This window comes from Convolutriloba macropyga, chromosome 5 (assembly GCF_964194025.1).
Source record: "Convolutriloba macropyga chromosome 5, txConMacr16.3, whole genome shotgun sequence".
In the NCBI taxonomy this organism is placed as follows: domain Eukaryota; kingdom Metazoa; phylum Xenacoelomorpha; order Acoela; family Convolutidae; genus Convolutriloba; species Convolutriloba macropyga.
In genome coordinates this window covers 32350158-32366912 of record NC_134472.1, presented here as the reverse complement: position 1 = coordinate 32366912, position 16755 = coordinate 32350158, and the positions used below count along the sequence as shown (strand labels likewise).

At 37.0% G+C, this 16755-nt stretch overlaps 3 protein-coding genes across 3 annotated transcripts; all 3 read left to right on the top strand.

The window, feature by feature from the left end:
• Positions 1-513: 513 nt before the first annotated feature.
• Positions 514-2200, top strand: LOC142339335 (N-alpha-acetyltransferase 50-like). Its single transcript, XM_075389311.1, has 2 exons — positions 514-771; positions 1745-2200. The coding sequence occupies exons 1-2, from the start codon at positions 516-518 to the stop codon at positions 2047-2049; spliced, it is 561 nt and encodes a 186-aa protein (XP_075245426.1). The 5' UTR covers positions 514-515; the 3' UTR covers positions 2050-2200.
• Positions 2201-2274: 74 nt separating this feature from the next.
• Positions 2275-4156, top strand: LOC142339334 (TBCC domain-containing protein 1-like). Its single transcript, XM_075389309.1, has one exon. The coding sequence runs from the start codon at positions 2324-2326 to the stop codon at positions 4025-4027; it is 1704 nt and encodes a 567-aa protein (XP_075245424.1). The 5' UTR covers positions 2275-2323; the 3' UTR covers positions 4028-4156.
• An 8198-nt stretch (positions 4157-12354) lies between these two features.
• LOC142339333 (ATPase family AAA domain-containing protein 2-like) lies at positions 12355-16755 on the top strand. Its single transcript, XM_075389308.1, has one exon. The coding sequence runs from the start codon at positions 12418-12420 to the stop codon at positions 16588-16590; it is 4173 nt and encodes a 1390-aa protein (XP_075245423.1). The 5' UTR covers positions 12355-12417; the 3' UTR covers positions 16591-16755.

Here is a 16755-nt window from a genome sequence, read left to right as displayed (position 1 = left end):
AGTACTTCAGAAAAAATTTTAAGCGGAGCCAGATTGGCATTGCTCTGATAAACGCTCTTTTATTTTGACTTTCTTTCTATCTGCGCTTGCTAACCTTTCCGCATATACCGTAAAAGAATTCGTACATTTTCACTAACGGTGTGTGATTCTTTTCCTTTAGTTTTTGAGTTGTCTGTGGAAAAGTTTCAGGAATCTGCAAGTAATTACTAGCATGAGTCTTAATTGTGTTCTGATCCTGTTGCAATAAACTGAAAAATGTTCGTGACAATGATGTCTCCCTCTTGCTAAAATCTTTAAGGAAATATTCGACTGTGCTTGCTGACAACCACGTTTATGGGGTACAAACATAACTAGTTTTTGATACCATCATTGAAATGAATATGAATTTTGTTTTATACGTACGATAAAAACAAAATATTTTTCTGCCTGTCGGTAAATGGTGGTTTTAATTCGTTTTAGCATTTCGTATTAATTGATATGCCCACGGTGAGATTATTTGCCTTTTTCAGATGATAATGAAAGAGAAAACAAATTACAAAATTGATCTTGGTGATATAACGAAGCACAATGTGGGCCAGTTGAAGCGTCTAAACACTGTAATATTTCCTGTCATGTACAATGACAAATTCTATAAAGACGTACTTGAACTGGGAGAGCTGGCTCAGCTGGTCTATTTCAATGACATCATTGTGGGTGCTGTCTGTTGTCGAGTTGAAAAAGGTGGACCACCCCAAAACCCAAATAGTGCGCAGTCAACAGTTCCAAGTCCAGGTAAACCGTGAAGGGAATTTTTTGCCTTTTCTGGTTACCTTTTTTGGGCATCTGTTTTTTGTCTGGTTTTAGGGCACTAGGCTTTTTTTCTAGAGTTTTGTTAGTTTGGGCCATTTTGAACGTTTCAGATTTTACTGAAGAGAGAGTAATGTCTTTCCAATCAAATCTGTAGAGTTGATCAGTAGGTGCGGCTTCTTAATGCTTCTAACCGAAGAGCAGTTGAGGATGGCCTGCTCATGCAATTGATTCAAGCAATTGATTCTAAAAGCAGCTATCGAACCTGAACAAATTCTGCGCACTCCAGTGAGATAACTGTTCTTCATGCGCATCGTCATGAATTTTTACTTTGAAGACATGAGATAATTATCTGACATTCGGTATGATACAGCGAACCGTTTAAATTGAAACGATTATTTGGAGGCGTTCTTTCTAGTAAAATTATTTTGAAATAGATTTTCGTTGATTCTTTTTCGGTTATTAATTGTTCCCGAACCAAGTTTATGCTAATTTTTTGCTTGTGTGTTTGACTTTTTCAGGAGTTTTATCACGCTTGAATGTTTGATTTTTGCGCGATCTAAAATGCTCTTTCATTCAATTGTAATAGTCAAATCAATGCAAAAGTACGCTGAAATCGAGTTTGAAGTGGCCAGCTGATACCATTTTGTCTCTGTGATAATTTTGGCTGTATCTGTTATTTGGTTTTACGTGCTTTGTTAAAGAAAATCTTGTAGCTCCTTTAATTGCTCTCAATTGGAATGACTCTTTCATGAATTGAAATGAATTGATTGTTTTCAAAATCTGTCGAAAACAAATTTTCTTTAGCAGAAAAGAATTTGGTCCAATATTAACAAGGTTTTAGAGCGGTCGAAAAAGAGAAAAATATGCCATATAGATTGCAACAGTACATAAATGTTTTAAACCGTTTTCTTTCAACTTTTGTTAGTTCTATATTTACTCATCACTTATATTATAGGCTTCAGAGACAAGAACCAGAAGAAACTTTACATTATGACTCTCGGCTGTCTTCCCAAGTATCGCAGACTAGGAGTGGGAACTGTAATGCTGGAGCACGTATTCAAACTGTGCGAAAAATTCTCAGATGTAGAGGCGGTTTACTTACATGTGCAACTTGGCAATGACAGCGCGATGGAGTTTTACAAGAAACATGGTTTTGAAGTCACCAATACAGTGGATGGATACTATAAGAGAATTGAACCCAGTTCAGCATATGTTCTTGAAAAGATAATTAACAGCCCGAAGGAAATCACCTCAAAATAATTGAAGTTTTCCTCGAGGGATGACCTTGAACTGAATTATTTTAGTTTTTCCTGAATTGATGTGCTTGAGTTGTTTGTACACTCTCTGCTTTGCTACGTTTCTCGCTTTAAATCTTTTAAAGTTCGAAAAAATTTGAAAATTTTAATTTGGATTTAGTCAATTTCCTTGACAGTGCCAAATTTAGTCTCTATTCAAAAATCATAACACAGTGTGACGTTTTGCTTCAGTGTGAAGGTTCGGTTTTCTATCTTTCAGGTTTTTTGCATTACAAGCAATGGGTTCGACTGACAATTCAGTCAAAATATGGCCGCGTACTTTCGTAATCACAGAAACAGCATTCCAACTATCACCTCATGCCAAGCTATCTCCCTTCTTTTTGAAAAAAATCTTGCCTTACGTGAAAGAGAAATCTAAACGAAACATTGGTAAAGTATCTCAAAAGATGTGGAGACATATTTGTGTAAACAAGCTGCAAATGAATGAAGAAATTGGCAATTTTTACTTCGAATACTTTCTAATTTTAACGTCATCTCCTGCGGAAAGGCTGCAAGCAGTAGCGCAATTAGGATCCCTAACTAGTCCGGACAAAATGACGCATTTCAACCAGATAACAGCAGGACTTGAAGGGGAAATGAGAAAAGTTGACATTTACGCATTCATGTGTTTTCTATTCTTCCAACAGTTTCACAAACTGTCTTTGAAAAGTAGCTACAGTTCAACCACTAACGAGTGGCCTGGAGGAAATTCTAGTCACGATTTGAGCGCCAGTTGGGGTGACACTTCAGTGGCTTCCAGAAAAGTAGCGGACGAGCAGTCTATTGTTCTATTCTTCATAGAGAAATTGGGCTCTCTTCTGGATGTCTTAGCCTCTCATACTTCTGGATATCTGAGCATGAAGGCGTTATCTGGTTTGGACTTCCTTTTTGAAGGTCGTCATCACGGTGCCATAGAACCCGTAGGAGAGTTAGCTATTCGAGCTCTGAGCTCCGGATACAACCGGGATTCGAATACCTTCACAGTTAGTCAGTTCAACCAATGGTTATGTGGTACGCTGGTTGTAAATCCTTATGGTATGCAAGTATCCTTGTCCTCTGGACTTAAAATTCCATGCCCAATTCCAGGAATTCCCGTAGATTCGAGCGCTTCTGGCACATCCGGAACGATCCGTTCCAAAATTATTGTTTCGACTGGTAACTATTTGCCACGTTCTGTGATGTTTGCGTACATTACGAAACAAACATTGGCTAAAACAGGTCTTCTATTACAGGACAATTGTATCAAACTGTTTAGATGCACTAACTCTTTTATCTACTTACTAGATTGTGTCAAAAGCGTTCACCTGTTAAGGTGTAAGAACACAACTGTTGTCGTTGGAGCCGTCTCCACAATTTTATCAGTTACTGAGTGCAAAAATATGCGCATTATTGCAGCCTGTGGAAAATTATCAGTGCAGAAAACCGAGAATTCGACCTTTCATATTCTCACTAATAGCAACCCTTTACTTCTGTACGAAAATGAGAATCTAACCTTTGCCCCGTTCAATTCATGGTACGCGTCTTTCACTCATCACTTGACAAGGGCTGGACTTTCTCTGGCTGTAAATATGTGGAACATCATTTACTGTCCAGTGCCAGAACAAAAACAGTCTTGGAACATTTTGAAAGCAGAGAATTTTAATCTTTTCGCCATTCCCTTTGCATTCACAGAACTGCAGGGAATCGGAAATGAAAACTCATCGGCAGAGAACATTCTCAAATTCCTGCCCTCGGACTATGCTAAAAGTTGGTCTACACGGCAGGCTAATTTGAATAATTGGAGAGGTGTGTTTGAATCCATCCGATCAGAAGAGCAAAGGGCTGTAGTGAGTGAACTAGTCATGAACCAGTTCAAACACTGGCTGTCTTCTGAAGGTCTGACAACAGAAATTGATTCCCTGGCTCTTTTGACGATAGGCCAGATGAATGAAAACAACAATTGAGTCTAGCTAATTTCCCCCTTTTTAGGGTGTAAATTGATTTAACATAGATATCTTACAAGTTGATCGTTTCCTGACAATTTGTTTTAGTTTGTGGTCAAAGAAGATTCCTAAATAAAAAACCGTGCCCGAGATGATTCTGAATTAATACGTATTGAGGAAAACATTCTCTTCTTTAAAAAAAAGTAAGGAAAGTTGGACATCTGAATGCACGTTTAATTCTTTGGTACTTCTGTATACTCACTGCTCTTCTGGTCAAGTTTTGCCTTACACTTCAGATTTAGAACATCCTCTATAGAGATTTATTCGAAGTTCACAAAGATAAATAAGTATTTATAAAAATGATACATTTTTGGCCATTTGTCCCTCCAGCTGACGGGAAGCAGATATTTGCCCGCCAAGTTAACCTTTAAAAAGCTTTTTTAGCTATACTGTTCTTCCGAGAATCGCTGGTGCATTTAAATGCAACTGCTTGAGAGATCGGTCAGTCATGTTATCAACGAATTAGAGTAGAATTTATATTACTTTGTAGAATTAGCTGCGGTAGCAAGCTATAATTGGCCTTCTCTTGGTTTTTTACGGTTTAAAGAATTGTAACGGTGTGCTGTATTTTTTAAGATGGGTTCACACTTTTTTTTGTCAGTAAGTCAAATTAAAGTAGTGATTTTGGACGCTGGATTAGTGAAAGGAGCGACAAGCAGTAATTTTTGCACTTTTCTAGAACTTTCTTTGACTTCGTGAGTAATTTTTCCACGCTTTTGTGAAAGATTAAGTTTCTCTTTCCGAAATAAAGTTAATTGCTAATACAAAAGCAATTAAGCTCGAAAATAAAGCAACGGCATTGTAGTGTAGTGGTTCAGATGTTGGACTAGCGTCCTGGAGATCCAGGGTTCGAACCATCGCTGGGGTTGGACTTTTTGCACCCATAAAACATTTCTAAGCTACAGCCAATTTGTTAGTTGAATTGCCCCCGCTTGTCTGAGAGTAATTCATCGACGTTTATCTATTTTTTGTTGAGCTACTTTCAAAGTCGAATGAGAAAACTGGTTTGAAAAAGTTTTGGCACATGTGTTCTAGTGGTGAATATATTTAATTTTTGATTTCATCAAGGGGAAGCTAATTGTTTTTATTACTTGAGCACTGATTTTCGTAAAATGTTGGTGAATTTTTGAGTTAGTGTATTTTTCCATATTTATATGTATTGTGCTGTCTCTTAGTCTCATTAATGACCCGTGTTTAACATTTTCATTTCATCTAACGTTTTTAAAGAATTTGACACTATTCGTTCGCAAAAATTATCACATCTTTTTTGTGCTTTACCTATTTTTATAGATCTTGTCCTCTCATTTGATAACATTAATGCAAGATCTTCGGGCGCTCTGACTACGTAATTGAACCTAATTGGTGAATTTATATCCAACGGTTTGAACAATTTTGACGCTATTTTTTCAATATTTCATTTAAATTTGATTCATTATTCAACCATTTTAAAGTTATTTTTGTTGCCCTAACATTTAATCTTGTTAATGACAGTTGTCCTTGTCCCACTATTGAGGTTTTATGTTGTCAGTATTCATTTAAAACGGCGACTGCGGCACCATTTTTTCACAAATTATTAGATTTTTTTTGGTTCTGGCTCCTTGTACTGGTTTGGCTTGTTACATTTTCTCAGTAATGACAGGTGACATTTACTTCCTTATGAATTGAAATTGAATCTATTTCATTGTTTCAGTTTGTAGCTAATGTTTGTTTTCAATTTAGACCATTTGTTTTTTTAAAAACAGCAGTTTTGACCATGTTTTCTAAATTTTTTTTATAGTAATTTCTTTGTTTTGGCAGATCTCCTCAGATTTTTACTGAGACTGCATTGCATCTTTTTGATCGTTCCTGTCTTTGGCAATTAGATTTTTGGTTTTGAGACCATTGGTTTTGATAAAAAGTTTAAATGTTTATTGATTGTTGCTGCTGAATGGTTCGATGTTTTAGTTTTTGTGTTATATTGACTATGATGGCATTTAAAAAAAAAATATCTATTGTCTTTTCACCCTTTCCCTCGTTTATTTTCTATAGAGCTTGTGTTTACGGTTCGGTCAAGAGTGTGTTTACGGCTTTTATTGGTTTTAACGACTTTGATAGCTCAAGGTTTCTTTAAAAGTGGGAAGTGAGTTTTTAATTTGTTTTCGTATTTGTTTTAGTATATTGTTTGGTACGTTTCAATTTATTTGGTGCGTGCTCTTTTGAATATCGAATGGTGTTTGCCCAATAATAAAGCTGGTCAGGTCTTGAGTTTGTTCTCAAAAGGACGTATGCTTACTTTAATTGAATTTGACTGCATTTTTATTTCAAACTATTCCATTAATGCTCCATAATTGTTCAATTCGATTATTTTTGGTTATATCGTTCGTTTTCCTTATTGGAAATAAATTGGTCTTAAAATTGCAAGAGTAATCGGAGTTTCAATTTCAGACGAGTATGCTTGCTCTCATCGTATAAACCTGGTTTCGCCAATTCGTAAAGGTATCGCCTGGTTTCGTAAAATGGATTTTTCGCCGATTTTCTATTACAGTGTAGTTTCAAAATCGTGATACAAAAATTGTACAGGTTGATGGCAAATTTAGTTAGGTTGAATGGGGGTTTTGTCGCTTTTTTACTGTTTCAAGCCTAAAAATTAACATTCTGAACTATTTGACCAAAGTTCCAAAAATTATTTATTTTGAAATTGATCTTCGGACTGATCTTTTCCTGTCTTTTGGCGTCTGTTTAAACTGAAAAAAAAATTCATTTTTTGACTGCGAAACTTTTTATATGAAAAACGAAACTTTGTTTCGGAAAAAGAATTTTTTTCTGTTTCGGTTCTCTTAAAAACTAAGGTTCTCTAAGAAATGAGAGAGAGAGAGAGAGAGAGAGAGAGAGAGAGAGAGAGAGAGAGAGAGAGAGAGAGAGAGAGAGTTAATTTATCCCGGCCCATAAATTAAATGTACAAAGAAGGATAATCAAAACACGACATAGATCACAATCAAACATCGAAAAATAAAAGCATTTGATATATCCAACAAACAAATTGAAAATTTATTCAAGATTATTTTAGGCTGGGAAAGGACGCGCAACGAGGTCCTTAGACCTTCTTTCCAGTGTGCCCTGTAATACAAACGTAAGAGTGGATAAACTTATTTTTTTTTTCAATTTAATATTCTTGCCATTTTGTAAATGATTTCTTTTTTAGCAACCTTTTAACTGCTCGAACTTATTGCTCCACCAGAGCCCGAAGATAAGTACTTTAACTACATCGAATTGAAACTTGTTTACAGCAGAGAGCAACGTACGAAGTTAAAAATTGTTGTGTTTTGTCAAATGTTCCTATGAAGGAGGAAAAAGTGACAAAAACTGTCTTTAGAAATTGAAAAAAGTGATTTTTGACAGCAGAAATCGAGTCGCGGTGCCTTCTACGAAGGCACCGCACAAAATTTTGCGTATATTTTTCAATTATTTTCAACGAATTTCCAGGAAATTCCCGATTTCTTTAAAAATACTTGATTTAATTGAACGGGCCCAAACATAAAATTTACTGATAAGCAATGTTACTCAGCGCTACTAATAAAGACCTTTTAGGGACACTTTTGAACGTTCCTTTACATTTTAGACACACCTAGAGGCAGAGTGCGAAAACCGACAGAAATGTTAAAAAGTTTAAAAAATTACTGAAAATTTGCTGAAAATTGCAGTTTTAAAAGTACTCGATACCGGCTTTGTTTACGCGACTACGAGATTTTTTTTAAAAAAAACGAATTGGCCGATTATGCTCAGGAAACATTATAAATAACTAATTTATCGAATTTAAAAAGTTCTTCTCAGATTTTAGTGTCAGTTTTACAATTGCTGATACAGTTGCCTCAAGAAATCTACACCTAGTTTTCCATAAAAATCAGTCTTGTTTCGTTCGAAAGTATTAAATAGCACACTTAACTTAACTTATTGGGGAGATTAATTGGTTAATGAAGGTAAAAGAAGTTGAATGAGTAGCACAAGATATCAGAAAAAGAAACTACTGAAACCATTTGTTCGGGAAATAGTAAATTTGGGCTACTTATGAACCTATGCCTAAAGCTCTGGTCAAATCGTCAGACTGTTAACGTTGAAGCCGTATGGGCCACCGAAGTCTCACCATTAAAGAGTGCCCCTTAGTCTAGGAAAATTCGTGGGGACCACGACCGCACAGGCCTTGTGGAAACTGCACTCAGATAGGCAACAGCATATTTACCGAAGTCACTGTTTGATTCTTTGACCTCCGGAGCTGGGTGGCGAAAATAAATATAAATGTTCTGTTTTTCTGTATAAATTTTGGTTTTGCCCTCTTTTAAATAGTGTTTAGACTAAGGAATTAATCGTAATTTCGGTCCGTTAAACTGGGAAACAGTTAGTACCTCCTGTCGCCATGTTACGCACTGATTTTTAATGTCTTTCTTGAGGTGTTATTATTGTTAATATTTGAATCGAATAATGTGAATAATTATCATTTTACAAGGACTTTTTTGATGTTTCACAGTGCGGTTTTTTAGCGGATATATTTTGAATAAAACTAGCTAGTAATAGCCTCTTATTAAGTGGTTCAGATGCGTGTTATATACACTAATTTGCCTGGCTTTGTTCGGTCGCAATTTAGCTCTAAGGAAGCCTTGTTTTAACTTAGCATTTTATAAAGATTTTCCAGTTCAATCTTTAATTATTTCAGCAAGAATTAATCAAGAATTATTAAGTTTTCAAGTTCTATCAAGTTTTAAGAGATTTTGGTCAACTGGCTTTCAGGCTGGTTATCCGGTGTTCTGGTGATCGAGGGTTCCGCAGGGCTGTACCTTGAGTTGTTTTGGTCCTTCGTAAAGAATTACTGATATACAAGTTGGGCAATTTCCGGCTTTTGTACGTCTCTGGATGTTTGTTAAGTACATATACAACTTCTGTATCAGCACCTACTTTATCATAATATTTACTTCATCAAGTACATTGTTTCTTATAAAGTTATTTAACAAATATGCGAATTCATTGACAGGGAGCTCAAAAAGGTAAATATTGAGGCTTTTAGGCACTTAATATATTTATCAGTAAACTGTCAATCTGCGGTTGTTTTTAATGAACATAAACAAATTAGGGGCTACAGGCCTAGATGGAAATACTGGCTATATATGGCCTTGAGAACTATCTGAATATGAACTAAATTATAGCACTTATTATGGATATTTATAGGAAAAACATCACGTGACTATGAGGCACGAAATAGGGGCGTGACAGTTCTCTTTAAAATTAATAAAATTCCCGATTTCTTTAAAAATGCTTTTACTTAATTGAATGGGCCCAAACATAAAATTTACTGATAACCAATGTTACTCAGCGCTACTAATGAAGAGCCTTTAGGGACACTTTTGAACGTTCCTTAACATTTTAGACACAACTGGAGGCAGAGTGCGAAAACCATCAGAAATGTTGAAAAGTTAAAAAATTACGGAAAATTTGCTATAAATTACAGTTTTAAAAGTACTTGATACCGTCTCTGTTTACGCGACTACGAGATGTTTTTTTTTAAAAAAACGAATTGGTCGATTATGCCCTGGCAACATTATAAATAACTAATTCGAATTTAAAAAGTTCATCTCAGATTTTAGTGTCAGTTTTACAATTGCTGATACAGTTGCCTCAAGAAATCTACATCTAGTTTTCCATAAAAAAACAAGTAAGACATAAATGAACGATGAAGAACTTCGAGTAAAGTTAATAAAATTTTAAAATTGGTCTGGAGGTTTGTCTTTTTTTCTGTGTGCGTGTTTGTGCGTCTCTTCGCCCTTTTGGGGTTGTATGTTGGGATGTGAGTAATTGAAATGTGCGTGCTATTAGTATGTGTGTGTGTGTGTGAGAGAGAGAGAGTTAATGTGAAAGAGATTTCATTAAATGTTAGACAGAAATTGAGGCAGAGTGAGAAAACTCTCAGAGATCTTGAAAAAATACAGAAATTGCTCTGTTCGCTTTAAATTGCGGTTTTAAATGTCTTATACTAAGAATTTTTGTAAATCTCAGTGATTTCACGTCTGCGGGATGTTGAAAAACTAATTGTCTCATTATGCTCACGAAACGTCAAAAATCACAAAATTTTTTGAAAGAATTTTATTATAAATTCTAGTGTCAATTTTACAATTACCAATACAGTTGACTGAAAAATTGCAGAGTCCAAAGTCGTTCCGAGTTTTTAAATCTGAGAGAGTTAGTTGTCCAATATTGGATACAGATAGAGGCGAAGTGCCAGAACTGTTAGGAATCATCGCAAAATTAGAAAAATTATTAAATATTTGCAACATATTGTGGCTTTAAATAGGTTCAAAACAAAAACTTTGTTTTCAAGTCTCGCTGGTAACAAATTTGAGATTTTTAAGATTTGATTGTCCCAATGAAATATCAAAATTGAGAAAATTTTTCTCGAATTTTCAAAATTACAATTCATTACGTCAAAAATACTGTTATGGTTAGGATTGCCTCAAAATAAAATGTCCACGCCTAGTTTTTTTTTAGAAAAAGAAGAAAGTGGACCTAACCTTGATTTTTGGTCAACTGCCAAAAACAAGATTTAAAAAGTCATTTTTTAAATGTTGGGCTCTGTATTTGGAGTTTTTTAATGTGTGTGTGTGTGTGTGTGTGTGTGTGTGTGTGTGTCTGTGTGTGTGTGTGTGTGTGTGTGTGTGTGTGTGTTTGTATGATTTTTCTATGTCTGTGTTGTTCGATCTCTATTATACTTGTCTTTCTCGAATTTGTTGAAGATTTTTAATTACGGCATAGTTTTTGGGTTCAAACAGTACAAGTAATTTTCTCTAAGGCATATAAGTTGCTTTCGGATACTCGGAACGGTTTCTCTGACAGAATTTTAAAAGTGTTTTTGCAACGTTAAGAGGCATGTTGGAACATTCTGTGCTACGCACAGAATCGCACCTGCCGTCTTGATAATTTTTCGATTTAGTTCATGGTTTTTTAGAGCTAGCTTAATCCACTAATCTGCTGGAAATTATTTCAAGCAAAGGAGGTCTTTAATTTGAAAGAAATGAATTAGTTAATTGCAAAGTTTGAAAAAAACGTTGAGTTTTCTATTATTGCTTTCGTTTTGAATATTTTTTTGTAAATGCAGTGATCTCTGATAAATATTGAGAAAATTTTATCTTTGGTGAACACTGATTTGTCAAAATCGCTATCTAGTACGTTCGGCAAAGTGCAATTATGAATTTGATTGAGAAAAATTGAATTGTTTTTCATTAAGTTCAATTTTTAAAGGATTTCGAATTTTTAACAATTTGCAATTTCTATTTTACTAATTTCGTCTGACTGTTTGCGTGTACTCATGCTTTTGCCTGTTTGCGACGTCACATTTGCTGCTTTTAATTCTAAGAAGATTGAATTCTAAAGTCAAACAACCTTCATGGGTATTCTAAATTTTTTTCCGTTCTTGTTTTTCATAGTGTTCCTTCATATCTTCACAAACGCAGAAACAAGACGTTGTGTACATTTGATCTAATCCAACTTTGAAGTACATTTGAAGTTCATGTGGTCTAGTCATCAAATTCTAGTTGCTTTTCTGTTTTAAACATTTTATTTCGTTGCTTGCTCTCGAACTGAATTATGGTAGACATGTGTGTTTTTCGTACGAATCGAAGAAAAATTGCATTATGCAGGTAATTTTTGGCTGAATCAATTCATTTCATTGGTGTTTTTGCTGTATCAATTCATTTAAGTGGTGCAGCCCAGGGGCGTTAAGTGTCTGAGAGATGTACTAAGCTCTTAGAGATGTACTAAGCTAAGTGTACGCTTCAACAAAGCTGCTGAAGAACGCTTGAGGAGGCAGGTTGACAAGGTTTAAGGAAGCCATTATTGTTTAGAGAATTTTTGTACTAAACTAGTAATTATGAAATAGTGCAAACGTGAACGTTCCTCACTATGCATAACATCAATCGTTCTCTCTTATTTTCAGGTGCTCTGTCTATAAGTATAGCTTATCTGTATACATTGGTACTTCTTTCAAAAGTGGATTACTTAAGATTGCTTTTTGCAAAAAAAATATGCGAAGAGCCGCAAGCTTTTTGCTTTGCATCGAGAGTTAATTGATCGGATGTCTCTGATCTGAACATTATATTCTCTCTGATAAAATTTGTCTTGAAGAACAATAAAATATTTTAGATGAGAAATTGAAGAGCAACTCGGGCGTAACTCATGATAGACTTGTATATCGTTCTTTCATTTTCTGTGTTTTATTTTGTCTTGGCAGCTCATAGTTTAGTGTACAAAAAATAAAAATTTCTGAAAGTCCTTCCGCTGTTAAGTTAGGATGCTTGATTTCAGGGTTAAATTTGAATGGTTTTCTGGTAGCAATGGTCCAAACCCGCCATTCCTTGAGCAGCCTCAGTAATGTACAGCAATCGGCTCCCTCGCCGATAATATCTGATCAAACCTCATCAGCTTTTAATAATACCTCCAAATTTGATATCGGGCGCAGTGATGAAGAAAACGACCAGTTCCGAAAGAGAAGTCGGGTAACAACGTCTCGCCCTCTGTACGACATTCTGAGTGATGCCGAAAACTGTCCGCCCGTCACCTCAAGCTCAGTTAAGTCACGTAGGAGCGCGCCACCTTGCAACCCTGACACAAGATATCCAAAGCGGTCAAGAACTCATAGGGGTCAGCAGATGTTCTCGTTAGAACCATTTAAGCGATTTGACTCGCGTAGTGAACAATTTGTGAAATCAGAAGAGATAACCCTTCGACATTCGGAACCCCGTGAGGAAGAGCCTGAAAGCAAAAAACCCAAATTTGAGGAGCAGGAAGATGTAACTCAAGACGAGAGCGAAACAATCATCGGTCGAACTCGACAACAGACCCGACAGCTGAATTCGCAATGTGTATTCTCAGGCTGCGCAACCGAAACTTGCGATGAAGAAGAAACCGTTGCTAATTCTACTGAAACTGATGGTAGGGAAAATGAGTTTGATGACAAACCGACATACAATCTTCGTGCTGAACGAAAAGCGCCCGAGTTCTTCCGGCCGTCAAATGCGAAGAGCAAGAAAAGTACAAATGTACATGTTCCATCGTACTTTGCTGCAACTTTGAGTAGTCGCCTGCGTGAAAACTCGAAAGCGAGAAGACATAGTAAGAAAAAACGGAAAGCTAAATTCCATAATAGTGATTCTGATTCGTCGTCAAGCAGCTCAAGTGGTGATGAGCGCAGTTTCAGGAGACGAAAGAAGCGTAGTATGAGACGGTCTAGAATGTCGCTTCTGCCGATGAATCTTAATATATGCGATTTGACACAAACTCAAAGAGACCGAAAGGCTATCGGAGCCAGTTTGGCCGATGTTGATCCAATGAATATTGACAAATCGACAACTTTTGCTTCAATTGGAGGCCTCGACAAACATATTCGATCACTTAAGGAAATGGTCCTGCTGCCATTTCTCTACCCTGAGCTGTTTTCTAAATTTAATATCAATCCTCCAAGAGGCTGTTTGTTTTATGGGCCCCCAGGTACGGGTAAAACTCTGATGGCCAGAGCATTAGCGAATGAATGCTCCAAAGACAGTGGTCGAAAGATCTCGTTTTTCATGCGGAAGGGAGCTGATTGCTTGAGCAAATGGGTTGGCGAATCGGAGAGGCAACTGAGGCTGCTTTTTGATCAGGCTTACATTATGCGACCGTCGATTATATTCTTCGATGAGATAGATGGTTTAGCACCAGTTAGAAGCAGTCGACAAGATCAGATTCACAGTAGTATAGTATCAACTTTGTTAGCTCTAATGGACGGCTTAGACAATCGTGGAGAAATAATTGTCATTGGAGCGACGAATAGAATCGATTCAATTGATCCAGCTCTTCGAAGACCTGGACGATTTGATCGCGAGTTTCTGTTTAAAATGCCGGATGTTAACGCTCGCTTGGAGGTTGTTAAAATTGCTACCAAGGCCTGGAACCCGCCAATGAGCAACGAATTGATGCAGCTGGTTGCCGAAAAGACGCACGGATACTCGGGAGCAGATATAAACCTTCTTTGTATGGAATCGGCTTTGATTTCCGCTAGAAGAACCTACCCACAAATCTATGTATCTAGTAGCAAGCTGGAAATCGACATCACAAGTGTGAATGTTGAGATTGTGGATGTTTTCAACGCTATGAGAAGCATTAAAGTTTCGACTACCCGGGTTACAGATTGCCCTGCTAAACCGTTGAGCAATTCTTTATCGCTTCTTTTGGGAAACGAGCTTGGTAGGATGTGCGCAAAAATATCTGCCGTGTTTTATCACGAAAGAAATAGTTGCAATAAACCGGATCCAATCAGTGAGCTTGATGCAGTTCTTGATGGACTGATATTGCCGGAAAACGCTAAAGACTCAAAATTTGAACCTTTGGCAAACTTAGTTGAACCATCTTCAAAAGCCATTGTTTGTATTTGGTACAATGACGGAGATAATATTGTTGACACGTGTTTATTGCCCGCTGTATTGAACGAATATGAAGACATGCAAATATTTATGATGACACACTCAGTGCTGTTTGGTGCCGCTGGATTGACTCCCGAGGAGGCCGTTGTTGCTATGCTAAAGGAAGCAGCCAGATCGCAATCAGCCGTGATATGCATCCCAAATACAGTCTCATTCTATGGTGAAGTATCACCCGCCATTCGACTGATCATTACAGAATTCATCGCCAGACTCAAATCTCTCCCTGGAAACTTTTTGGTTCTTTTAACTTTGCCGAGTAGCTACTACAATTACGAGGAGTCGATATCGGTTTTTGAAATTGATATGAACAAAAGCGCCCACGTTATTAGTGGCACACCAACTAGGGAATGTTACAGAGCCTACTTTGGTGAGATTTTCAATGATCTGATCAGAAATTGTACTTTTAAGAAGACAAGTTTGAAGCCGGTTGAGAAGTTTAAAAAAGTTGTGCTCAAGCCAAACGCAGGACCAGCATCACTGAATGAGCGAGAGATAAATCGGATAAGAGAGAAACACATTGCCTTGATGCGAGAACTGAGAATTTATCTACGCGATGTCTTGATACGTCTGGCAAGATCACCCGAACATCGCTGCTTTCTTAAACCAGTCGACCGAGAAGAAGTTGCTGACTATTATGACGTCATTAAACAACCAATGGACTTGACTACAATGATGAGCAAAACCGATTCCGGTCAATATGTCAGCATCATACAGTTCTTAGAAGATATAGACTTGATCGCGGACAACGCATTGGAGTACAATCCCGTTTCAGATCCACAAAGTTTGCGAGTGCGTCACAGAGCATGTGCTTTCAGAGATTCAGCCTTGAGTATGGTCAAAATGGAAATAGACTCGGAGTTTGAGGAGCAATGTGCTGAAAGTTTGCGAAGCTTCAGCTCTTTAGGGCTCAAACCACAAACCAAAGCACCCAAATTTTTCTTCACGAGACCGCCACAACCCCACCAGAGCTCTTCTAATCATAATTTTCCAATGAAGCTGCGTAGTAAGCAGGGAGATTTAGTTGATCCCTTAACAATACAACCGAAAGCAAAGCCACCAGTTGCAAATAGAAACCGGAACGACGTCTCGCGTGATATTGTTAAAAAGTATAAGAAACAGCAACAGCAAGCTTTTGTTCATTCGCTCAAATCTTCACAGACTGAAAGTCCATTTAAAAGCCGCATTAGTCCGATCAAGCCGCGTATTACAAGATCAAAATCGAAACAATCTGATGAAATGATGGTTACACCAGCTACAGGTAACAGGCGACAAAGTTCTGGCGAGGATCTCAATGAGAGTGAGCAGCAAAGTCAAATCAGCTCCAAAGATCAAGAAAGAACTCTAGTTTACGCAGACAAAATGTTCTCCCCGGATAACGAAATGGAACAAAGCAAATTGCTAGTTGACTCAAGCTTGGAACCTCTTCTAACTGAGCAGACTCTGCCTTTTGACAATGAAGAAATTGTGAACAGATCATCGACATCATTGGATCTAGGAAAGGTAACTGAAAGTATTGTCAGTAACAACGAAACAACACAAAAGGAAGAGAATGAGCGATTGTTTACTGATGTTATTTTGAACGAAACCGAATCGGAGAACACAGAAGTGCCCCCCTCTGAAAATCAAGAAGGAAATGAAGAAATTCCAAATGAATGCGCTGAAGGCCATTCTGATGAATTGAAGAACAGCGTTAATGAGGATGTCGAAAACCACGACACTGCAGTTGAAAATTCAAACATGTCTCAAAATGCAATTGATGTGTCTCGCGAGGCATCGCCCGAAATTGGACTACCAAATGTTCAAGTCGATGCTGCTGAGATGGAGCGTAAACGAAGCGACTTGCGTGCTAAGTTAGACACCTTGAATAATGCATTACTGGAGGTTGCGGTACAAAAAGCGTTCGATTTTGCACGAATTTCGGATGTCATTGAAATGCATTCACAATTAAGGAGAATAATTTTTAAACATAAATGGGATGAAAGTGATGAGAAAGCTGAAATGTATGAGGAGTTGAAAAACTATCTTGAAATATCAGATCTTGAACTTTGAAGTTTTGTAAAGTGTGGCGGTGCTGTCTTGCTCACCTGTTTAGTTGAAGTTTGATAGTTTTTGTTTTGCTTTTGAGTGTAGTTGTACAAACTGTTGAGTGGTTTGATTTAATGGGTTGATAGTAACTTATGATTTGAGCAATTTTGAATTCAGTTTTAAGTTTGA